This window comes from Cucurbita pepo, chromosome LG16 (assembly GCF_002806865.2).
Source record: "Cucurbita pepo subsp. pepo cultivar mu-cu-16 chromosome LG16, ASM280686v2, whole genome shotgun sequence".
Classification (NCBI taxonomy): Eukaryota; Viridiplantae; Streptophyta; class Magnoliopsida; order Cucurbitales; family Cucurbitaceae; genus Cucurbita; species Cucurbita pepo.
In genome coordinates, this window is record NC_036653.1 from 8,047,888 (window position 1) to 8,071,491 (window position 23,604).

Here is a 23,604-nt window from a genome sequence, read left to right on the forward strand (position 1 = left end):
GGGTTTATAATCAAGGAAGCTATTTGATCATGGGTTTATAATCAAGGAAGATATTTGATCATGGTTTATAATCAAGGAAGCTATTTGATTCTGGGTTTATAATCAAGGAAGCTATTTGATTCTGGATTTATAATNTTTGATGGGTTGGGTTTATAATCAAAGGAAGATATTTGATGGGTTGGGTTTATAATAAAGGAAGATATTTGATCATGGGTTGATAATCAAGGAAGCTATTTGATCATGGATTTATAATCAAGGAAGCTATTTGATCATGAATTTATAATCAACGAAACTATTTGATCATAGGTTTATAATCAAGGAAGCTATTTCCATTGGTACGAGGTTTTTGGACAATATCATACCATTGAAGTAGTGGACAATATCGTACTATTGAAGTAGTGGACAATATCGCACCATTGAAGTAGTGGACAATATCATATCATTGTGGAGTTTCGTGTCACAATCGTATTTGAGTGAGGAAAAGTAGGTTGTTGTATCATTGTGGAGTTTCGTGTCACAATCGTATTTGAGTGAGGAAAAGTAGGTTGTGACCCCACACGCAAGATAGACAAGGGACATCCAATCACGTGAAGACCAAGCTTGGAGGACAGTGCAAATGTCACAACCCACGATGGGATTATGCCACAACCATCACAATCCAATACACCCATATTAACGTCACAACCATATTATGAAGAGACAAGCAAAATAGTAACGTTTAAGAAGTGCCCACGGCCACATGAGGTGTCAATACAGAAGAATGTCATGACGCGACCAATAGAAGAGTGTCATTATGTGTGCATTGAAGAGGCATGAGCAAGATAGAAAACGAGACATGAGTGCGGCCACATGAAGTGTCAATATAAAAGAATGTCATGATGCGACCAATAGAAGAATGTCATTAGGTGTGCATTGAAGAGGCATGAGCAAGATAGAAAACGAGACATGAGCAAGATAGAGACAATGAGACATGAGCATCACAGATAGGCTTGTTGAAGGGTGAGTAGGACCTCGGGCCGGTTCCAAAGGAAATTTGGGCATGCAATTGAAGTGTCATGATGGGAAGAGGATGATGCATCATCCAACAAACCATATACCATTTACATTGAAAAGATAAGGGGGTATGAGCAAGATAGAAAACGAGACATGAGCAAAATAGAAAACGAGACATAAGCAAGATAGAGACAACGAGACATGAGCGTCACAGATAGGCTTGATAGGCTTGCTGAAGAGTGAGTAGGGCCCAAGCCGGTTCCAAAGGAAATTTGGGCATGCAGTTGAAGTATTACAATCGTATTTAAACGAGACATGAGCAAGATAGAAAACGAGATATAAGCAAGATAGAGACAACGAGACATGAGCGTCACATATAGGCTTGATAGGCTTGCTTAAAGGTGAGTAGGGCCCAGGCTTGTTCCAAAGGAAATTTGGGCATGCAGTGTTACAATCGTATTTAAGTGAGGAAAAGTAGGTTGTATTTGAGTGAGGGAAAGTAGGTTGTGACCCCGATATGCAAGATAGACAAGGGATTACTCTCAAGTGACGCTCATCCGATCACGTGAAGANAGGAAAAGTAGGTTGTATTTGAGTGAGGGAAAGTAGGTTGTGACCCCGATATGCAAGATAGACAAGGGATTACTCTCAAGTGACGCTCATCCGATCACGTGAAGACCAAAAAAAGTGCGGATGCTTTATTTATCACCAAGTCGAGATGAATACTATATGGTAACAAATTCTTTGGCAGTATTAAAAAAAAACAGATTGTTCAACTCGATACCGTCAAGAATTCTTGACTATTGAGTGGGAACAAGTTATCTTCGAAGTATTTTTCCCCTCCAATATTTTTCTATTGGAGCTTCCCTCATTCCTTTTATCGAAGCTTTAATGAGTTCTAATATGCAACGTCAAGCAATCCCATCTTGATGGGATTGCATCACAATCCAATTATGAAGAGACAAGCAATACATTAACCCTCAAGAAATGCCCACCCAACCACATGAGGTGTCAAATAGAGAAGAATGTCATGATGCGACCAAGGGGCAACACACCATATAATGTGTGCATTGAAGAAGAAACGAGGCATGAGCAAGATAGAAAACGAGACAAGATAAAGACAACGAGTAGTAGACATGAGTGTCACAGATATGCTTGCTGAAGGGTGAGTAGGGCCCCCGGTTCTAAAGGAAAAGGAAACATATAATGTTTACATTGAAAAGGAAACAAAAAGATAGGGACAATGCATCCAATGCACCATATAAATAGAAAACGAGGCATAAACAAGATAGGGACAACAAGTAATAGACATGAACGTCACAGATAATCTTGTTGAAGGGTCGGGTAGGGCCCCAACCTTAACTTCAAAATTCGGGGTTCCATAGTGAATTTAGGTCCTTTTGACTTTTAACTATTCTACCTAGTAAATGAAAAGAAGATTTTGAAGTGTCGGATGATGCATCATCCAACAAACCATATTGAAAAGAAAACAAAGCATAAGCAAGATAGGGACAATGCATCCAACACACCATATAATGTGTGTATTGAATAGAAAGAGGCAGGGACAATGACTAATAGACATGGGTGTCAAAGATATGCTTGTTGAAGGGACGGGTAGGGTCCCGGGCCTTAACCTCGAAAGTTGAGGTTCCAGAGAGAATTTGGACATGTGGTTCAAAGTGTCACGATGCGACCAACAGAGACGGTGCATCATCCAACACACCATATAACGTGTGCATTGAAGAGGAAATGAGACTGAAGCAAAATAGGGACAACGCATCTAACACACCATATAACGTGTGCATTGAATAGAAAACAAGACATAAGAAACATAGGGACAATGAGTAGTAGACATAAGCGTCATAGATAGACTTGTTGAAGGGCCGAGTAAGGCCCCGTGCCTTAACCTCAAAAGTCGGGGTTCCAGAGGGAATTTGGGCATGGGGTTTTATGAAATATGAAAGCTCGTCAAATTCCCTATGGAACTCCGACTTTCGAGGTTAACACCCGAGGCATACGCAAAGAGAATGCATTCAAGCTAAGTGAGGCATATGCATATGTAAGGTTCGAGACAACAAGGTGACATGAGTATCAAAGACAAACTCGAAGAAGGTCGAGTAGAGCCCCGGGCCATAACCTCAGAAATCAGGATTTCGATGAGTTTTGACATGCTACTTGAGAATTAAGTCCGTCTATATGAAAGATGAAACCTCACCAAGTTTGATGTCAATCAAGTACTCGACAGACTATGCACAAAATTGTATGTCTACTCGCCTTCAAAATGTCTAAAAAAAATATCTCAAAATGTACTATAGTGTGAGGTATGATGTCAGTTCTCCAGCACTCTTGGGCCCTATAGCCTAAACAAGCTACTCTGTGTCACATCCTCAAGTCTTGCTTTCAAAAAGAGTTTTTCAAGGATAGTACACACGTGTGAAAGAAAGGAAAAAAAACAAATAATTTACCTCTGAGGCCAAAATCTCTCCATATTTACATGCTATGATCATAGAGGTGAAGTTCCTTCCATGGTACAGTCATCATAAGTTCAAATTTGCGATGAACTTCAATCAACCAAGCTTATAAAACTTATACATCTCATCCATGTATTCAACTACGGCCAATTCATTGCTGCCATCTGCTCCATCAAAATACTCGAATGATAAGTTAAGAATTCAATGGAATTTCAAAATCAGTTATAAGAACTCAGGGAACAACAACAAAGCCCTAACAATGAGAAAATAACTGGAATCAAGCTAAGTCCCGCACATTAAGACTCTAAAATTAACCCACCAAAAACTGGAATTATGATAAGTTCACAGAAAACCATTCCAACCGAGTAATCTTACAATTTCGAAATTGAAAGAAAAACGTAGCTCTCGAGAAACACACCTCTAATTCGTAGTTGTCGTTGAGGAACAACAGCTCGACGCGCCGTCCAATCTTCCTTACCGCTCAAAACTCCTTCAACGCTGGTAAACAGAGAGAAGAAGAAGATTTTGGAGACGACGGTTGGGCCGGGCCCCTCAAGTCGGCCGCTATAGTTTGGGCCTATTCCCCCTTTCTTATTGGGCCTATCCCCTTTTCTTATTGGGCCGAGTTGGATCTTAAGTATGGGCCGAAAATACAATATGATGGGACCATGAGGATAATATAAGTTTCTAGTGCCTTTTAATATGAACAAAATCTTACCCATTTTCTTCATAAGAGAAATACTAATTTTTTTTTTTTTTTTTTTTTTTTTAAAAAAATATTTTTCTATTGGAGCTTCCCTCATTCCTTTTATCGAAGCTTTAATGAGTTCTAATATGCAACGTCAAGCAATCCCATCTTGATGGGATTGCATCACAATCCAATTATGAAGAGACAAGCAATACATTAACCCTCAAGAAATGCCCACCCAACCACATGAGGTGTCAAATAGAGAAGAATGTCATGATGCGACCAAGGGGCAACACACCATATAATGTGTGCATTGAAGAAGAAACGAGGCATGAGCAAGATAGAAAACGAGACAAGATAAAGACAACGAGTAGTAGACATGAGTGTCACAGATATGCTTGCTGAAGGGTGAGTAGGGCCCCCGGTTCTAAAGGAAAAGGAAACATATAATGTTTACATTGAAAAGGAAACAAAAAGATAGGGACAATGCATCCAATGCACCATATAAATAGAAAACGAGGCATAAACAAGATAGGGACAACAAGTAATAGACATGAACGTCACAGATAATCTTGTTGAAGGGTCGGGTAGGGCCCCAACCTTAACTTCAAAATTCGGGGTTCCATAGTGAATTTAGGTCCTTTTGACTTTTAACTATTCTACCTAGTAAATGAAAAGAAGATTTTGAAGTGTCGGATGATGCATCATCCAACAAACCATATTGAAAAGAAAACAAAGCATAAGCAAGATAGGGACAATGCATCCAACACACCATATAATGTGTGTATTGAATAGAAAGAGGCAGGGACAATGACTAATAGACATGGGTGTCAAAGATATGCTTGTTGAAGGGACGGGTAGGGTCCCGGGCCTTAACCTCGAAAGTTGAGGTTCCAGAGAGAATTTGGACATGTGGTTCAAAGTGTCACGATGCGACCAACAGAGACGGTGCATCATCCAACACACCATATAACGTGTGCATTGAAGAGGAAATGAGACTGAAGCAAAATAGGGACAACGCATCTAACACACCATATAACGTGTGCATTGAATAGAAAACAAGACATAAGAAACATAGGGACAATGAGTAGTAGACATAAGCGTCATAGATAGACTTGTTGAAGGGCCGAGTAAGGCCCCGTGCCTTAACCTCAAAAGTCGGGGTTCCAGAGGGAATTTGGGCATGGGGTTTTATGAAATATGAAAGCTCGTCAAATTCCCTATGGAACTCCGACTTTCGAGGTTAACACCCGAGGCATACGCAAAGAGAATGCATTCAAGCTAAGTGAGGCATATGCATATGTAAGGTTCGAGACAACAAGGTGACATGAGTATCAAAGACAAACTCGAAGAAGGTCGAGTAGAGCCCCGGGCCATAACCTCAGAAATCAGGATTTCGATGAGTTTTGACATGCTACTTGAGAATTAAGTCCGTCTATATGAAAGATGAAACCTCACCAAGTTTGATGTCAATCAAGTACTCGACAGACTATGCACAAAATTGTATGTCTACTCGCCTTCAAAATGTCTAAAAAAAATATCTCAAAATGTACTATAGTGTGAGGTATGATGTCAGTTCTCCAGCACTCTTGGGCCCTATAGCCTAAACAAGCTACTCTGTGTCACATCCTCAAGTCTTGCTTTCAAAAAGAGTTTTTCAAGGATAGTACACACGTGTGAAAGAAAGGAAAAAAAACAAATAATTTACCTCTGAGGCCAAAATCTCTCCATATTTACATGCTATGATCATAGAGGTGAAGTTCCTTCCATGGTACAGTCATCATAAGTTCAAATTTGCGATGAACTTCAATCAACCAAGCTTATAAAACTTATACATCTCATCCATGTATTCAACTACGGCCAATTCATTGCTGCCATCTGCTCCATCAAAATACTCGAATGATAAGTTAAGAATTCAATGGAATTTCAAAATCAGTTATAAGAACTCAGGGAACAACAACAAAGCCCTAACAATGAGAAAATAACTGGAATCAAGCTAAGTCCCGCACATTAAGACTCTAAAATTAACCCACCAAAAACTGGAATTATGATAAGTTCACAGAAAACCATTCCAACCGAGTAATCTTACAATTTCGAAATTGAAAGAAAAACGTAGCTCTCGAGAAACACACCTCTAATTCGTAGTTGTCGTTGAGGAACAACAGCTCGACGCGCCGTCCAATCTTCCTTACCGCTCAAAACTCCTTCAACGCTGGTAAACAGAGAGAAGAAGAAGATTTTGGAGACGACGGTTGGGCCGGGCCCCTCAAGTCGGCCGCTATAGTTTGGGCCTATTCCCCCTTTCTTATTGGGCCTATCCCCTTTTCTTATTGGGCCGAGTTGGATCTTAAGTATGGGCCGAAAATACAATATGATGGGACCATGAGGATAATATAAGTTTCTAGTGCCTTTTAATATGAACAAAATCTTACCCATTTTCTTCATAAGAGAAATACTAATTTTTTTTTTTTTTTTTTTTTTTTTAAAGAAAGTTCTTCTACGAGCCTATTATTTCGGGAAAAAAAGAAAAAAAAAATCCTTTTATTTCGAAGAAAATAAAATGTTGTTTTAAAATTAGATTTTTGTTTGGAGGAAATAGTCGTCCACCGAAAGGTCAAACTACTCCAAATCTTACGTAGGTTCTTATGGTTCACAGTGGGCCCCCACACTCTATATAATCNAAAAAAAAAAAAAAAAAAAAAAAAAAAAAAAAAAAAAAAAAAAAAAAAAAAAAAAAAAAAAAAAACAGAAATATGAAATATGCTCTCACGACATTGGTGATCTTACTAGCAGCTTTTGCACCCATCTCCTGTGCTACAACAGAGGTTCCTGCAGAAAAGTGGCGATTAGAAGCTTGGTTTTCGGAACATGTGAAGCCCTTAGCGGCGCGCAAGGCGGATCTTGATCCAGCCCTTGTGGCAGCTGAAGAAAGCTCCACCGTCGTGAAAGTAAGGGCCGACGGAAGTGGAGATTTCAAGACTATCACCAAAGCCATTGCCAGCGTTCCTGTTGGTAACACCAAGCGCGTCGTGATTTGGATTGGAGGAGGGGTTTATAAAGAGAAGGTTAGGATCGATAGGAATAAGCCATTTATTACCCTTTATGGCTCTCCTAACAATATGCCAAACTTGACATTTGATGGAGACGCTACAAAATACGGCACCATTTACAGCCCAACTTTGATAGTTGAGGCTGATTATTTCGTTGCTGCAAATCTGGTGATTGAGGTAATTTGTTAATTAAATGCGTTTTGGGTTAATTGGGTGTCGTTTTTTGATAATTTTTTTTTAAATTAATACAATCAGAATTCATCTCCAAGGCCGGAAGGGATAAAAGGAGGTCAGGCATTAGCGGCAAGAATGAGAGGTAATAAAGCTGCAATTTACAATTGCAAGTTCATAGGATTTCAAGACACCCTGTGCGACGATGACGGGTTGCATTTTTACAAAGATTGCTTCGTCCAGGGCACAGTGGACTTCATCTTCGGGAAGGGAACGTCCCTTCATTTGAACACTCAGATGAACGTGGTGGGAATCGGGGGATTGGGAGTGGTGGCAGCGCATTCAAGGGAAAAGGAAGATGACCCGAGTGGGTATGTGTTCGCGCATTGCAGCATCACAGGAACAGGGGGGAAAAACACTTATCTGGGAAGATCATGGAGGCCATGGTCTAGAGTTGTGTTCGCCTACACCAGCATTGCGGACATCCTTCATCCTGAAGGCTGGGACGACATGAACAACCCCGCTTATGACCATACGGTTTTCTACGGAGAATACAAGTGTTCGGGGCTGGGAGCGGTATCCACCGGCCGTGCCAAATTCGGGAAGCAGCTCACTAAAGCACAAGTGAAACCCTTCATCAACCTTGATTTCGTGCACGCCCACAAGTGGTTGCTTCCTCCTCCCAAACTATAGGCTTTCACACTTGCAGGAAGAGTGGCAATATTCTCACATACACCAAATAGGTTAATGGTTAATTAGCTCTTTTTTTTTTCCTTTTTTTTTTTCTTCTCGACAATAATGTAACCTTATCCATTCATTTTGAATTGTAATGAGAAATAAATAAAATTCTATTTCGGGCTCTGTTTCACTATTCATCATCCGCTACACAGCAAATTTACTTTTGAGGTTAAGGTCCGTACTCGTTGTCCAATCCGACTTTTGAAGTTAAGGTCTCTACTCGATGTCTAAGTACCTACTCGTGGTCCCTACTCGAAATAGGGTGATGCACCATCCAACAAACCATATAATGTGTGCATTGGAAGGGAAACAAAGAGGGATGATGCACCATCAAACTGACCACGTGAGGACACTTCATTTGTCGTTTGGCTCTTGACGTAACAGTCATAACCTTCTCTTTTCATAATATGGTTGTTGATTTGATGGTTGTGGCAGAATTTGATTGTGAGTTAGTGACATTTGCACCATCCTCCAATCTTGTCACAACCGCTTTCTGTCATTGCGGAGAGTTTGCACGAAAACAAGCTCAAGGGTGTGTACATAAAATATATATCGAAGTGCAGTTGCTCTTCTTCCTCAACATAAAACCATATAGATGATGGAAGAAGCCCAGAAATGTGATTATGTTGAAGTGTCTTTTTGTTTTCTTTTATGCTGTTAATGAGGAACAAACCGTGTTTGCAGACGCCCCGAACAGAGTACGGTGGAAATCGAGTTCAAATATATATAATTGGTTTGGTTGGTTAAGATTTGAAATAAAATTGATTGAAAATGCAATGGAAAAAGAGTTGGACATTAAGTAAAATAATGTTTATAATTTGAGGACAAGCTTTAAGAAAAAGGTCAATAGAAACATTATTGTTGAAGGGAAAGAAAAGAAGGAATGAGGCAATAATAATGATGGAACCCAATTGGGTGCAGAGAGTGTTAAAAATCTTATGCCCTCCCTACAGCTTGGGAGGAGGAAGCAGCCACTTTTGGGCCTGCACGTAATCAAGGCTGAGGAACGGTTTCACTTCTGCATCACTCAGCTGTTTGCTGAATTTTATGCGGCTGCTCGTCTCCGCTCCCGGCCCCGAACTCTTATATTCTCCGAAGAAAACCGTCTTGTCGAAATCAGGGTGGTTCATGTCGTCCCAGCCTTCAGGATGAAGGACGTCGGCAATGGTGGTGTAGGCAAACACAACTCTGGACCAAGGCCTCCAGGATCTTGCCAAATAAGTGTTCGGCCCGCCAGTGCCTGTAACGCTGCAATGCGCAAACACATAACCACTCGGGTCGTCTTCCTTTTCTCTTGAATGCGCTGCAATCACTCCCAATCCCCCTTCTCCCACCACGTTCAGCTGACTGTTCAAATACAGGGACGTTGCCTTCCCGAAGATGAAGTCCACGGTGCCTTCGATGAAGCTATCCTTGTACACATGCATCCCATCGTCGTCGCACAGGGTGTCTTGAAACCCTATGAATTTGCAGTTGTAAATTGCGGCTTTATTCCCTCTGATTCTCGCCGCCAATGCCGGACCTCCTTTTCTCGCATCCGGTCTTGGAGAAGTGTTCTGATTTTATTCAAAATTTGATTAGAAAACCACACCCAATTAACCCTAAAACGCATTTAATTAACAAATTACCTCGATCACCAGATTGGCAGCAACAAAATAATCAGCCTCCATGGTCAAAGTTCCACTGTACACGGTGCCGTATTTTTTGGAGTCTCCATCAAATGTCAATTTTGGCATATTCTTGGGGGAACCGTAAAGAGTAATGAATGGCTTATTTCTCTCAATCGTAAGCTTCTCCTTGTAAACTCCTTCTCCAATCCAAATCACGACGCGGTGGGTGTTACCGGCTGGAACGCTGGCGATGGCTTCGGTGACAGTCTTGAAATCTCCACTTCCGTCGGCCCTTACTTTGACCACGGTGGCGTTTTCTTCAGCGGCCACAAGGGCTGGATCAAGCTCGGCCTTGCGGTCGGCTAAGGGCTTCACATGTCCGGAAAACCAAGCTTCTAACTGGGATTTCTCTGCAGGAACCTCTGATGAAGGAGAGGCGGAGGTGGCGCCTGCGGGGGGATCCGGTGAAGTAGCAGCGGAGGGGCCTTCTGCGGAAGCCGGTGTAGCAGAGCAGGTGCCTTCTGCGGAAGCCGGTGATGCAGCACCGCAGTTGGGTTCTTCGGAAACCGGTGGTGTAGCACCGAAGATGGCTGCAAAAGCGGCTAGGAAGATCACCAATCTGGTGAGAGCGACGGCATTAATGCAATATTCCATATTTCTCTGTTTCTTTCTGTTTTAAATAATTATTGTATTTTATTTTTTAAATCTGCATTACGAATAATGGTTGCCGTTGGTGGGGTCCGTTGAATAATGGTTGGTGGGGTCCGTTGAATTGCAGGGAGCAGATGGGGATTATATAGCAGTGAAGCTTAAGAACGGAGCAGTTTATGCTTTCCGTTTTAGCTGCCGCAGTTTAAGAGATTGGTTAAACTACAATTAAACTAAATCTTAAATTAGACAATAAATTTTCTTTTTAAAATTATTTTATCAAAATTCATTATTTCATAAACAATATCTCTAATGTTTCCCATTTTACGAGATAAAACATTTTTTTTTTTTAAAGAGAGGCATATACTTTATTTCTCTTTTTAAAAATTTATTTGTTTATTAATTTTGCTAACTTGGTCTATTTATACGATGAGTAACAAATATATATATACATATCTTACCCTCTAAGCTATTATTATGAGGAGTACGTAAACATTTCTACATAAATTCTTCTACTACTTGTACTTGTTTCCACACGCATGCCTAAAAATACAATATGATGGGCCATAAACAAAATATATGGAGTGAGAGTGTAACATTAGAGTAACCTCTCTTGTTAATTAATTATTTATTTGGAACAAAATAAAATGTTATTTTAAAATTATATTTTTGTTTGTTTGGAGGAAATAGTCTTCCACCAGATACGGAAAGGTAAAACGAATTCACAAATATTAGGTGGGTTCTTATGGTTCACAGTGGGACCCATCACCCTATATAATCCCTACCTTCTCCATGCAATTCAACGTACTCATTCACCCATCCTTATTTTAAAAATAAAATAAATCGCTTCAAGAAAACAACAAAAAATATGAATATTGCTCTCACAACATTGCTCATCTTCCTGGCAGCTTTTGCACCCATCTCTTCTGCTACAACAGAGGTTCCTGCAGAGAAGTCGCAGTTAGAAGCTTGGTTTTCCGGACATGTGAAGCCCTTAGCCGACCGCAAGGCCGAGCTTGATCCCGCCCTTGTGGCCGCTGAAGAAGGCTCCACCGTCGTGAAAGTGAGGGCCGACGGAAGCGGAGACTTCAAGACTGTCACCGAAGCCATCGCCAGCGTTCCAGCCGGTAACACCAAACGCGTCGTGATTTGGATAGGGGAAGGAGTTTATAAGGAGAAGCTTACGATCGAGAGAAATCAGCCCTTCATTACCCTTTACGGTTCCCCTAAGAATATGCCAAAATTGACATTCGATGGAGATTCCAAAAAATACGGCACCGTGTACAGTGGAACTTTGACCGTCGAGGCTGAGTATTTTGTTGCTGCCAATCTCGTGATCGAGGTAATTTGTTAATTAAATGCATTTTAGGATTAATTGGGTATCGTTTTCTAATCAATTTTTGAATAAAATCAGAACACTTCTCCAAGACCGGATGCGAGAAAAGGAGGTCCGGCACTGGCGGCGAGAATCAGAGGGAATAAAGCCGCAATTTACAATTGCAAATTCCTAGGGTTCCAAGACACCCTGTGCGACGACGACGGGATGCATGTGTACAAGGATTGCATCATTGAAGGCACTGTGGACTTCATCTTCGGGAAGGCAACGTCCCTGTATTTGAACAGTCAGCTGAATGTGCTGGGAGAAGGGGGATTGGGAGTGATTGCAGCGCATTCAAGAGAAAAGGAAGACGACCCCAGTGGGTATGTGTTTGCGCATTGCAGCGTTACAGGCACTGGCGGGCCGAACACTTATTTGGCAAGATCCTGGAGGCCTTGGTCCAGAGTTGTGTTTGCCTACACCACCATTGCCGACATCCTTCATCCTGAAGGCTGGGACGACATGAACAACCCCGCTTTTGACAAGACGGTTTTCTTCGGAGAATTTAAGTGTTCGGGGCCGGGAGCGGAGACGAGCAAGCGTGTAAAATTCAGCAAACAGCTGAGTGAAGCACAAGCGAAACCCTTCATCAACCTTGATTACGTGCAGGCCCAAAAGTGGTTGCTTCCTCCTCCCAAACTATAGGCTTTCACAGTTGCAGGAAGAGTGGCAGTCGATTGGGTTGATCATTAATTACCTCATTCACATTCTTTCTTTTTTCTTTTCTTTTCCCCTTAACAATAACATGTCTGTAACCTCATCCTTTCATATTGAATTGTAATGAGATGAAATAAATAAAATTCTATTTCATGGACACTACAAACCTGCTGTATCCAAACCGATTAAACGCAGACTAAACTCTTTGTTATAATGAATTTGACATTGTAATAACATATCAGATCAAACGAATTCAAATCCCTCTGCTCGATCATCAACCACAAAAGCGTGCAGCTGGCCATGAATCTGAACCCAACTACAGCCAGGGCTCTTTTTCGCTCCTCTAGACTTCATAAGTTCCCTAATCCTGTTTACCTCATCCCATCTTCCTGTTTCTGCATACATGTTTGAAAGAAGAATATAGTATCCACAATGCTGAGGCTTTAGCTCAAATAAATGCTCTGCTGCCTTACACCCTAGTTCAACGTTTCCGTAAATTCGACAAGCACCAAGTAGAGCTCCCCAAATATTTGAATCGGGCGCTATCGGTAGTCGCCGAATCAGCTCTGCTGCCTCTTCTACGAAACCAGCACGGCCGAGTAGATCAACCAGACATGTATAGTGCATTTCGGTGGGTTCAAGATGTTGATCCAACATCTCGCTGAAGTATTGCCAACCACGTTCAACTAGTCCTCCATGACTACAAGCTGACAGAACTGCAATATATGAAACTAAATCATATTGCACTTTATCATCCCTCATTGCTTCAAACATATTAATTGCAGATTCCAACTCTCCTATCATTCCATATCCTAAAATCATAGTATTCCAAGATGCTACATCTTTGAATAGAATTTGATTGAAGATCTTACAAGCAAGATCAATTCTTCCACATTTTGTATAAAAGTCCAATAGGGAGTTTGAGACAAATAGATGAGAGTTAAGATGATTTCTTAATGCAACACCATGAATCTCTTTACCTTGCTTGACTGCGGCTAGGTTTGCACAAGCTGATATGACCCCCATAAAGGAAACGACATCAGGCTTTTTACCAAGCAGCCTCATTTCTGAGAACAAATTCAGAGACTCCAAGCAATCGTTTGTTTCAGAATATCCTGTAATTAATATGTTATAAGAAACTTCATCTTTATGGGACGTGTTGAACACATTTCGAGCAGAACGAAAGCAACCACATTTCGCATACATGTCGGTCAGAGCATTGGTTACAAACAAATCAGATGTTAGTCCTAAACGAACGCCCATGGCATGTATTTCTTTGCCAGGACCAAGGTGACCCAAACGTGCACAAGCAGGAAGAACATTGGTAAAGGTCACTGCATTAGGGCGTTCTCCACTCTCTTGCAATAGTATTACAAATCTTATTGCTTCCAACGCGACCCCATTTAGCGCATAATTAGCGATCATAGTGTTCCAAGAAACTATATTCCTTCTATCCATGCTGTGGAATATGCTAGATGCCTCAGTTGAATGACCAGACTTGGCATACATATCGATCAGGGAATTGGCAGTGAAAAGATCAGTTTCTGTTCCCATTCTCATACTGAACCCATGAATTTCTTTTCCTGCTTTGAAACATTCAAGCTCAACAAACACAGGAAGAATGCTCGAAATGGTGACCGAGTTCGGTTTAGTTCCTGCATCGATCATCGTCCTAAAAACATCCAAGGCATCCCAGAAATGACCCTTAAAAGTTAGACCATTGATGATTGAATTCCATGAGACTTCATTCTTCTCAATTATCTCATCAAAAACTTGCCATGAAGCTTTCACACTCCCACATTTCCCATACGCATCGACAAGTGCATTGCAAGAGGTTACCAAAGAATCCAAACCAACTTTCACAATGTAACAATGAATTCGTCTTGTCATCTCCTCGTCTTCAAGGCCAGCAGAAATCGGCAAAAGACTGATAACACTCACCAAATTTGGTTGAATTCCGGACCTCAAAGTCATCCAAAAGTAATAGTTACGAGCCTCCCTATAATCCCCATTAACTGAAAGGAGCCCAATAACCGTATTCCACGAGACGACATCTCTCTCAGACATTTCATCGAACACCTTCGTAGCATCATTTAAGAACCCACAATTCCCATACAGCATCAGCAGCGTATTGCCAACATAGACATCAGAATCAAAACCCAACTTAAACACAACCCCATGAACCTCCATACCTTTGCAAATATCAAGCGAATCAGAACATATCTTGAGAACAAAAGGAAATGTATGGTCATCGAGTTGAACACCGAGTCGAACCATCCTGTTGTACGTCTGCAACCCATCAAGCGTCCCATTCCACTTAATATCTGGACCTTGATAAAGGGAGGGGAGTTTAGAGTAATTAGAGGGGAAATGAAGGGTATATTAGAAAATATATATATATATATTTTTTGTTTGGAGGAAATAGTCGTCCACTAGAGACGGAAAGCTAAAACTAATCCAGAAATGTTAGGGAGGTTCTTATGGTTCACAGTGGGCCCCATCACCCAATATAATCCCTACCTTCTCCATGCAATTCAACGTACTCATCCACCCATCCTTATTTTAAAAATAAAATAAATCCCTTCAAGAAAACAACAGAAATATGAACATTCCTCTCACAACATTGCTCATCTTCCTCGCAGCTTTTGCACCCATCTCTTCTGCTACAACAGAGGTTCCTGCAGAGAAGTCGCAGTTAGAAGCTTGGTTTTCCGGGCATGTGAAGCCCTTAGCCGACCGCAAGGCCGAGCTTGATCCCGCCCTTGTGGCCGCTGAAGAAGGCTCCACCGTCGTGAAAGTGAGGGCCGACGGAAGCGGAGACTTCAAGACTGTCACCGAAGCCATCGCCAGCGTTCCAGCCGGTAACACCAAACGCGTCGTGATTTGGATTGGGGAAGGAGTTTATAAGGAGAAGCTTACGATCGAGAGAAATCAGCCCTTCATTACCCTTTACGGTTCCCCTAAGAATATGCCGAAATTGACATTTGATGGAGATGCCAAAAAATACGGTACCGTTTACAGTGGAACTTTGACCGTGGAGGCTGATTATTTTGTTGCTGCCAATCTGGTGCTCGAGGTAATTTGTGAATTAAATGCGAACACTTCTCCTTCTTCTGATCAATTTTTGAATAAAAAACAGAACACTTCTCCTTCTGATCAATTTTTGAATGAATAAAAACAGAACACTTCTCCAAGACCGCATGCCGGAAAAGGAGGTCCGGCATTGGCAGCGAGAATCAGAGGGAATAAAGCCGCAGTTTACAATTGCAAATTCATAGGGTTCCAAGACACCCTGTGCGACGACGACGGGCTGCATGTGTACAAGGATTGCTTCATTGAAGGCACCGTGGACTTCATCTTCGGGAAGGCAACGGCCCTGTATTTGAACAGTCAGCTGAATGTGGTGGGAGTCGGGGGATTGGGAGTGATTGCAGCGCATTCAAGAGAAAAGGAAGACGACCCCAGTGGATATGTGTTTGCGCATTGCAGCATTACAGGCACTGGCGGGCCGAACACTTATTTGGGAAGATCTTGGAGGCCCTGGTCCAGAGTTGTGTTTGCCTACACCACCATTGCCGACATCCTTCATCCTGAAGGCTGGGACGACATGAACAACCCCGCTTTTGACAAGACGGTTTTCTTTGGAGAATACAAGTGTTCGGGGCCGGGAGCGGAGACGAGCAAGCGTATAAAATTCAGCAGACAGCTGAGTGAAGCACAAGCAAAACCCTTCATCAACCTTGATTACGTGCAGGCTCAAAAGTGGCTGCTTCCTCCTCCCAAACTATAGGCTTTCATAGTTGCAGGGAGAGTGGCAGTATTCGATCGAGTGGCAGTATTCGAGTGGCAGTATTCTCACATACACCAAATACCTCTCCGCAACCGCAATCGATCGGGTTGATCATTAATTACCTCATTCACATTCTTTCTTTTTTCCCCTTTTACAATGTCGTTTCCCATGACCTTATTCTCAATTATTGTCGTCAAATTATACGACATCGTATTGTAGTATGATAGACAGTTTTGTTTGAGAATAATATATGGATCATTTTACTTAATTGGTATGTTTTTCGTTACATTTTGAACCCAAACATAAAACTATCACTATAAAACTAAGATTAAAACTTAGACCTAAAGCACAAGGTTCGTAAAAATAATTCACAAGCTTCTAAAAAGAAGAAAATAACCTAATAAGGATTTTCTTTCCACTTTCTTTATCTTTTTACAAATTTTCTTTATATCTTGATTTATAAGAATGTTTCAGTCTCCTCTCCAACAACTGAGGTAGAATCTCATCTCATATATAAGCTTAAGCTTTAGAATTAGAATTTATGTATACGTTTAGATATTAGAAGTCTCAGATTCTTTGGGCTCATGACACGATGGTTTATTGCTGTATATAATAATTTGTTATCTTGAGAAAAATGAGTGAAAGCATAGCTTAATTCGATAATTTATAGATAAACTAAAGTCTAAAACTAGGAGAAATCTGTGGTCTTTACAAGAACATTATATGGGCAAACATCTGGTAGTAAATGTCACAGGCTCAGCTCAAGATAGCAAGAAGAAAGACAATCTTCACCAAACCAAGAAACAGAGCATAATCCATGCAGTGGACCCACCAAACCAACAAGCTTTGGTATTACCAGATCCCTACTTGAAGGAGTCGAAGAAACTTACAGTGTCATTTAGAGCCTGGATAAAGTAGTCCACATCCTCTTTTGTGTTGTAGAAGTAAAGGCTAGCTCGTGCGCTCGAGCTCACACCGAGGGCCCGATGGAGGGGCTGCGCACAGTGATGTCCTGATCTGATGGCTATACCATGCTGCATTAAAATATTTTTAAGGACCCATAGAAAGTAACTGATGCACTCTAGTAATACAATCTCCCTTGATGTACCTGTTGATCAAGAAAAGTTGCAATGTCCGTTGGATGCATGTTTTCAATATTGAACGAGCACAGAGCAGCACGTTCAGCATTAGGGACTGGGCCCAAACCCACCACTAGCAGATATTGTTCTCTTTGGACTTTCTCTTTCGGGCTTCCTTTCAAGGTTTTAAAACACGTCTGATGGGGAGAGGTTTCCAAACCCTTATAAAGCATGCTGTTCCCTTCTCCACCAATGTGACATCTCACAACAATAGTGGATATCAAATGTTAGATAAAGCCAATGTGACATCTCACAACAATAGTGGATATCAAATGTTAGATAAAACTTAGTTTTTCCTTATTTAGATTCACACGATTTTATTAGTTCTCCGTTTGACCATTTGACAAAGAATTAACAAAGTTTTAGAAGCAATTTTGTAGGAATTGTCACAGATTTAGTTGGCCTGTTTTTATGATAGGTTATATTTAAATAGAAAATCTGTTAAGAAGCTTTAATACCCTGATTTTGAAGCGCAGTCAAAATTTCAGCCATTCTCTCTTTCTTATTTTACGCATTTTATTTTTCTTCCAACAACCTCCTGTCGATGATTTCCTCTCACGAAAAGAAAGATTTCCCTGGTCGATTATCGAAAAACAACAAGTGGTATCAGAGCCAGGTTTAAGCCATTGGTGTATATCATTGCGGAGGAGCCAACCTATCAACAATCAAGTTGAATAGTTCAAGTGGTTAGAGTGTCGACCTAATAACACAGGTCTTATCGAAAAACAACAAGTGGTATCAGAGCCAGGTTGAAGCCATCGGTGTATATCATTGCGGAGGAGCCAACCTATCAACAATCAAGTTGAATAGCTCAAGTGGTTAGAGTGTCGACCTAATAACACACCGGTCTTATCGAAAAACAACAAGTGGTATCAGAGTCAGGTTGAAGCCATCGGTGTATATCATTGCAGAGGAGCCAACTTATCAACAATCAAGTTGAATAGCTCAAGTGGTTAGAGTGTTGACCTAATAACACACAGGTCTCAGGTAACTCGAACAAAATGCAAAGTGCTGGCATCCACATCACCACCACGAGAAGGCCGACCTTGTGATGATGGGTGTCGAGTTGTCGTTGAGTGAGTGATCAGGGAGATAACGACTGTCGTTGTTCAGTATCCGATATTGAGTTGGACCTTGTTGATGCGTGTCAACCTACAGGCGCACGGGTTATGGCACGCTGTCGATCTGTGCCCCCAGAGATGCATCTCTCTCCACCAAGTGCACTGCGCCCGATGGTACAACGAGTGCGGGAATCCAACATCGAGCAGCTGTGGAAGGAGCTCTCGGAGATTCGCTTTAAGGACGGCGGATCCGTCGATGATTTTTCAATGCGGATCACGGGGCTCGCCAACAGCATCACCACACTCGGTGGCAGCATCAGCGAGACAGAAATGATGGCCGAGAAGGCCCATGTGGCTCAATCCGAAGGATGAGCCGGGCCCTTTTCATGGTGACACCCTGATGTCCCTAATCCCGGGGAAGAGCTCCCCAAATCCACAGAGGTAATCGACGACGGCATAACTGCTCCGGTGAGCCTCGAACCCGAGGAAGAGCTCCAATTGTGCATAACAAAGGCACCAACTGGGGAGCCAATTCAACTGGAAGAGGAGCGAGTTCGCTCAAATCAGTGAAAGAGGTGAACAGCAAGAGCACCGGCGATGGTCCTTGACACGGGGGCAACAAACCATATGACCGGGGCCAAGTCTGCATTCTCCGAGCTTGACTCGGGAATTCGCGGGACAGTAAAATTCGGCGACGGCTCCGTCGTCGAGATCGAAGGGCACGGCACCTTATTTTATGCATTTTATTTTTCTTCCAACAACCTCATGGAAAAGAAAGGATTTCCCTAGCCTTATCGAAAAACAACATCAAATAGAAGGGTGTACTAGTACATTTGAGACATGATGGGTAACCACAGGCTTTGTTTTTGTTGTAAACATCTCCTTGAAATCTTTCAAGTTTGGGACATCATGTTCATCTAAACTCACGAACTTCAGAACAGCACCGGTCCTTTCAGCTACAAGTTGCCGAGGGACAATGGCACTATGATGTTCTAGAGCCTCTCTTGTTAATTATTTATTTGTTTGTAGAGCCTTTTATTGGGAAGAAAATAAAATGTTATTTTAAAATTATATTTTTGTTTGTTTGGAGGAAATAGTCTTCCACCAGATACGGAAAGGTAAAACGAATTCACAAATATTAGGTGGGTTCTTATGGTTCACAGTGGGACCCATCACCCTATATAATCCCTACCTTCTCCATGCAATTCAACGTACTCATTCACCCATCCTTATTTTAAAAATAAAATAAATCGCTTCAAGAAAACAACAAAAAATATGAATATTGCTCTCACAACATTGCTCATCTTCCTGGCAGCTTTTGCACCCATCTCTTCTGCTACAACAGAGGTTCCTGCAGAGAAGTCGCAGTTAGAAGCTTGGTTTTCCGGACATGTGAAGCCCTTAGCCGACCGCAAGGCCGAGCTTGATCCCGCCCTTGTGGCCGCTGAAGAAGGCTCCACCGTCGTGAAAGTGAGGGCCGACGGAAGCGGAGACTTCAAGACTGTCACCGAAGCCATCGCCAGCGTTCCAGCCGGTAACACCAAACGCGTCGTGATTTGGATAGGGGAAGGAGTTTATAAGGAGAAGCTTACGATCGAGAGAAATCAGCCCTTCATTACCCTTTACGGTTCCCCTAAGAATATGCCAAAATTGACATTCGATGGAGATTCCAAAAAATACGGCACCGTGTACAGTGGAACTTTGACCGTCGAGGCTGAGTATTTTGTTGCTGCCAATCTCGTGATCGAGGTAATTTGTTAATTAAATGCATTTTAGGATTAATTGGGTATCGTTTTCTAATCAATTTTTGAATAAAATCAGAACACTTCTCCAAGACCGGATGCGAGAAAAGGAGGTCCGGCACTGGCGGCGAGAATCAGAGGGAATAAAGCCGCAATTTACAATTGCAAATTCCTAGGGTTCCAAGACACCCTGTGCGACGACGACGGGATGCATGTGTACAAGGATTGCATCATTGAAGGCACTGTGGACTTCATCTTCGGGAAGGCAACGTCCCTGTATTTGAACAGTCAGCTGAATGTGCTGGGAGAAGGGGGATTGGGAGTGATTGCAGCGCATTCAAGAGAAAAGGAAGACGACCCCAGTGGGTATGTGTTTGCGCATTGCAGCGTTACAGGCACTGGCGGGCCGAACACTTATTTGGCAAGATCCTGGAGGCCTTGGTCCAGAGTTGTGTTTGCCTACACCACCATTGCCGACATCCTTCATCCTGAAGGCTGGGACGACATGAACAACCCCGCTTTTGACAAGACGGTTTTCTTCGGAGAATTTAAGTGTTCGGGGCCGGGAGCGGAGACGAGCAAGCGTGTAAAATTCAGCAAACAGCTGAGTGAAGCACAAGCGAAACCCTTCATCAACCTTGATTACGTGCAGGCCCAAAAGTGGTTGCTTCCTCCTCCCAAACTATAGGCTTTCACAGTTGCAGGAAGAGTGGCAGTCGATTGGGTTGATCATTAATTACCTCATTCACATTCTTTCTTTTTTCTTTTCTTTTCCCCTTAACAATAACATGTCTGTAACCTCATCCTTTCATATTTAATTGTAATGAGATGAAATAAATAAAATTCTATTTCATGGACACTACAAACCTGCTGTATCCAAACCGATTAAACGCAGACTAAACTCTTTGTTATAATGAATTTGACATTGTAATAACATATCAGATCAAACGAATTCAAATCCCTCTGCTCGATCATCAACCACAAAAGCGTGCAGCTGGCCATGAATCTGAACCCAACTACAGCCAGGGCTCTTTTTCGCTCCTCTAGACTTCATAAGTTCCCTAATCCTGTTTACCTCATCCCATCTTCCTGTTTCTGCATACATGTTTGAAAGAAGAATATAGTATCCACAATGCTGAGGCTTTAGCTCAAATAAATGCTCTGCTGCCTTACACCCTAGTTCAACGTTTCCGTAAATTCGACAAGCACCAAGTAGAGCTCCCCAAATATTTGAATCGGGCGCTATCGGTAGTCGCCGAATCAGCTCTGCTGCCTCTTCTACGAAACCAGCACGGCCGAGTAGATCAACCAGACATGTATAGTGCATTTCGGTGGGTTCAAGATGTTGATCCAACATCTCGCTGAAGTATTGCCAACCACGTTCAACTAGTCCTCCATGACTACAAGCTGACAGAACTGCAATATATGAAACTAAATCATATTGCACTTTATCATCCCTCATTGCTTCAAACATATTAATTGCAGATTCCAACTCTCCTATCATTCCATATCCTAAAATCATAGTATTCCAAGATGCTACATCTTTGAATAGAATTTGATTGAAGATCTTACAAGCAAGATCAATTCTTCCACATTTTGTATAAAAGTCCAATAGGGAGTTTGAGACAAATAGATGAGAGTTAAGATGATTTCTTAATGCAACACCATGAATCTCTTTACCTTGCTTGACTGCGGCTAGGTTTGCACAAGCTGATATGACCCCCATAAAGGAAACGACATCAGGCTTTTTACCAAGCAGCCTCATTTCTGAGAACAAATTCAGAGACTCCAAGCAATCGTTTGTTTCAGAATATCCTGTAATTAATATGTTATAAGAAACTTCATCTTTATGGGACGTGTTGAACACATTTCGAGCAGAACGAAAGCAACCACATTTCGCATACATGTCGGTCAGAGCATTGGTTACAAACAAATCAGATGTTAGTCCTAAACGAACGCCCATGGCATGTATTTCTTTGCCAGGACCAAGGTGACCCAAACGTGCACAAGCAGGAAGAACATTGGTAAAGGTCACTGCATTAGGGCGTTCTCCACTCTCTTGCAATAGTATTACAAATCTTATTGCTTCCAACGCGACCCCATTTAGCGCATAATTAGCGATCATAGTGTTCCAAGAAACTATATTCCTTCTATCCATGCTGTGGAATATGCTAGATGCCTCAGTTGAATGACCAGACTTGGCATACATATCGATCAGGGAATTGGCAGTGAAAAGATCAGTTTCTGTTCCCATTCTCATACTGAACCCATGAATTTCTTTTCCTGCTTTGAAACATTCAAGCTCAACAAACACAGGAAGAATGCTCGAAATGGTGACCGAGTTCGGTTTAGTTCCTGCATCGATCATCGTCCTAAAAACATCCAAGGCATCCCAGAAATGACCCTTAAAAGTTAGACCATTGATGATTGAATTCCATGAGACTTCATTCTTCTCAATTATCTCATCAAAAACTTGCCATGAAGCTTTCACACTCCCACATTTCCCATACGCATCGACAAGTGCATTGCAAGAGGTTACCAAAGAATCCAAACCAACTTTCACAATGTAACAATGAATTCGTCTTGTCATCTCCTCGTCTTCAAGGCCAGCAGAAATCGGCAAAAGACTGATAACACTCACCAAATTTGGTTGAATTCCGGACCTCAAAGTCATCCAAAAGTAATAGTTACGAGCCTCCCTATAATCCCCATTAACTGAAAGGAGCCCAATAACCGTATTCCACGAGACGACATCTCTCTCAGACATTTCATCGAACACCTTTTTAGCATCATTTAAGAACCCACAATTCCCATACAGCATCAACAGCGTATTGCCAACATAGACATCAGAATCAAATCCCAACTTAAACACAACCCCATGAACCTCCATACCTTTGCAAATATCAAGCGAATCAGAACATATCTTGAGAACAAAAGGAAATGTATGGTCATCGAGTTGAACACCGAATCGAACCATCCTGTTGTACGTCTCCAACCCATCAAGCGTCCCATTCCCAGCAATGGAGTGAGCGCGAATCAAGGTATTCCACAGGAACGCAGTACGACAATTCTGGACAGTTTGATGGAACAGAGTACAGAACGATTCTGGGTGTTGAAACTTGGCGTAATTAAGAATAAGGGAAGCACAGAGTGATACACTATGAGGAAGCAAGCCATTGAGAAGGCAAATGGCGTGGACTTCTTTGGTTTGACGAAGCGATTGAGCGTTGAAGCACAGGGTGAGGAGGTTGATGTGAACGGCAGAATTTTTCTCTGTACTTCGAACGTAGTTTCTGAATTGAAATCGAGCGATTTGAGCGAAGTGAAATCCAATGCTTCGAATACAAAACTGTAACATTAAGGCGGGGAATATGGCGGAATCATGAAAGCGGGAGAGCTTGCGGCCCTTGCTCTATGCGGCCCGCCGGTTCCTCTAAGCAGGTGTGTTAAACAGTAAATTTCTAAAAT

General features: G+C 41.9%; 6 protein-coding genes and 3 long non-coding RNA genes across 11 annotated transcripts; 4 read left to right on the plus strand and 5 right to left on the minus strand.

Annotated features, from left to right (window-relative positions):
• Window positions 1-3,242: 3,242 nt before the first annotated feature.
• LOC111777276 lies at window positions 3,243-3,963 on the minus strand. Its single transcript, XR_002812379.1, has 2 exons — window positions 3,883-3,963; window positions 3,243-3,628 (listed from the first exon to the last, which is right to left on the minus strand). It is a non-coding gene; the product is annotated as an uncharacterized LOC111777276 (long non-coding RNA).
• Window positions 3,964-5,644: 1,681 nt separating this feature from the next.
• LOC111777277 lies at window positions 5,645-6,358 on the minus strand. Its single transcript, XR_002812380.1, has 2 exons — window positions 6,285-6,358; window positions 5,645-6,030 (listed from the first exon to the last, which is right to left on the minus strand). It is a non-coding gene; the product is annotated as an uncharacterized LOC111777277 (long non-coding RNA).
• A 547-nt stretch (window positions 6,359-6,905) lies between these two features.
• LOC111777080 (probable pectinesterase 48) lies at window positions 6,906-8,166 on the plus strand. The gene is made up of 2 exons (XM_023656517.1): window positions 6,906-7,379; window positions 7,458-8,166. The coding sequence occupies exons 1-2, from the start codon at window positions 6,906-6,908 to the stop codon at window positions 8,064-8,066; spliced, it is 1,083 nt and encodes a 360-aa protein (XP_023512285.1). The 3' UTR covers window positions 8,067-8,166.
• A 713-nt stretch (window positions 8,167-8,879) lies between these two features.
• On the minus strand, window positions 8,880-10,583 carry LOC111777269 (pectinesterase PPME1-like). Its single transcript, XM_023656801.1, has 2 exons — window positions 9,740-10,583; window positions 8,880-9,667 (listed from the first exon to the last, which is right to left on the minus strand). The coding sequence occupies exons 1-2, from the start codon at window positions 10,373-10,375 to the stop codon at window positions 9,059-9,061; spliced, it is 1,245 nt and encodes a 414-aa protein (XP_023512569.1). The 5' UTR covers window positions 10,376-10,583; the 3' UTR covers window positions 8,880-9,058.
• A 654-nt stretch (window positions 10,584-11,237) lies between these two features.
• On the plus strand, window positions 11,238-12,564 carry LOC111777081 (probable pectinesterase 48). The gene is made up of 2 exons (XM_023656518.1): window positions 11,238-11,711; window positions 11,784-12,564. Exons 1-2 carry the CDS (start codon window positions 11,238-11,240, stop codon window positions 12,390-12,392), a joined length of 1,083 nt encoding a protein of 360 aa, XP_023512286.1. The 3' UTR covers window positions 12,393-12,564.
• A 57-nt stretch (window positions 12,565-12,621) lies between these two features.
• On the minus strand, window positions 12,622-23,561 carry LOC111777267 (pentatricopeptide repeat-containing protein At4g14170-like). Of its 3 annotated transcripts, XM_023656799.1 has the most exons (3): window positions 23,133-23,561; window positions 13,385-14,700; window positions 12,622-13,120 (listed from the first exon to the last, which is right to left on the minus strand). In XM_023656799.1, exons 1-3 carry the CDS (start codon window positions 23,492-23,494, stop codon window positions 12,648-12,650), a joined length of 2,151 nt encoding a protein of 716 aa, XP_023512567.1. In that variant the 5' UTR covers window positions 23,495-23,561; the 3' UTR covers window positions 12,622-12,647. The 3 variants fall into 3 exon arrangements, with proteins under 3 accessions (XP_023512567.1, XP_023512565.1, XP_023512566.1); XM_023656797.1 differs by having other exon boundaries at window positions 12,622-14,700; XM_023656798.1 differs by lacking the exons at window positions 12,622-13,120; window positions 13,385-14,700 and adding an exon at window positions 20,977-21,552 and having other exon boundaries at window positions 21,817-23,561.
• LOC111777274 (probable pectinesterase 48) lies at window positions 14,812-16,447 on the plus strand. The gene is made up of 2 exons (XM_023656805.1): window positions 14,812-15,480; window positions 15,586-16,447. Exons 1-2 carry the CDS (start codon window positions 15,007-15,009, stop codon window positions 16,192-16,194), a joined length of 1,083 nt encoding a protein of 360 aa, XP_023512573.1. The 5' UTR covers window positions 14,812-15,006; the 3' UTR covers window positions 16,195-16,447.
• Window positions 16,830-17,404, minus strand: LOC111777275. Its single transcript, XR_002812378.1, has 2 exons — window positions 17,303-17,404; window positions 16,830-17,228 (listed from the first exon to the last, which is right to left on the minus strand). It is a non-coding gene; the product is annotated as an uncharacterized LOC111777275 (long non-coding RNA).
• On the plus strand, window positions 19,465-20,933 carry LOC111777271 (probable pectinesterase 48). The gene is made up of 2 exons (XM_023656803.1): window positions 19,465-20,143; window positions 20,216-20,933. The coding sequence occupies exons 1-2, from the start codon at window positions 19,670-19,672 to the stop codon at window positions 20,822-20,824; spliced, it is 1,083 nt and encodes a 360-aa protein (XP_023512571.1). The 5' UTR covers window positions 19,465-19,669; the 3' UTR covers window positions 20,825-20,933.
• Window positions 23,562-23,604: the final 43 nt, after the last annotated feature.

Excerpts from the sequence above, each read along its gene's own strand:
- LOC111777080 (XM_023656517.1), top strand. The coding sequence starts at position 6,906 with ATGAAATATGCTCTCACGACATTGGTGATCTTACTAGCAGCTTTTGCA. Across the intron at positions 7,380-7,457 it reads CTGCAAATCTGGTGATTGAG|AATTCATCTCCAAGGCCGGA; the intron begins GTAATTTGTTAA and ends TAATACAATCAG.
- LOC111777269 (XM_023656801.1), bottom strand. The coding sequence starts at position 10,375 with ATGGAATATTGCATTAATGCCGTCGCTCTCACCAGATTGGTGATCTTC. Across the intron at positions 9,668-9,739 it reads CTGCCAATCTGGTGATCGAG|AACACTTCTCCAAGACCGGA; the intron begins GTAATTTGTTAA and ends GAATAAAATCAG.
- LOC111777081 (XM_023656518.1), top strand. The coding sequence starts at position 11,238 with ATGAATATTGCTCTCACAACATTGCTCATCTTCCTGGCAGCTTTTGCA. Across the intron at positions 11,712-11,783 it reads CTGCCAATCTCGTGATCGAG|AACACTTCTCCAAGACCGGA; the intron begins GTAATTTGTTAA and ends GAATAAAATCAG.
- LOC111777274 (XM_023656805.1), top strand. The coding sequence starts at position 15,007 with ATGAACATTCCTCTCACAACATTGCTCATCTTCCTCGCAGCTTTTGCA. Across the intron at positions 15,481-15,585 it reads CTGCCAATCTGGTGCTCGAG|AACACTTCTCCAAGACCGCA; the intron begins GTAATTTGTGAA and ends GAATAAAAACAG.
- LOC111777271 (XM_023656803.1), top strand. The coding sequence starts at position 19,670 with ATGAATATTGCTCTCACAACATTGCTCATCTTCCTGGCAGCTTTTGCA. Across the intron at positions 20,144-20,215 it reads CTGCCAATCTCGTGATCGAG|AACACTTCTCCAAGACCGGA; the intron begins GTAATTTGTTAA and ends GAATAAAATCAG.
- LOC111777267 (XM_023656797.1), bottom strand. The coding sequence starts at position 23,494 with ATGTTACAGTTTTGTATTCGAAGCATTGGATTTCACTTCGCTCAAATC. Across the intron at positions 14,701-23,132 it reads GGGAATGGGACGCTTGATGG|GTTGCAGACGTACAACAGGA; the intron begins GTTGGAGACGTA and ends GACGCTTGATGG.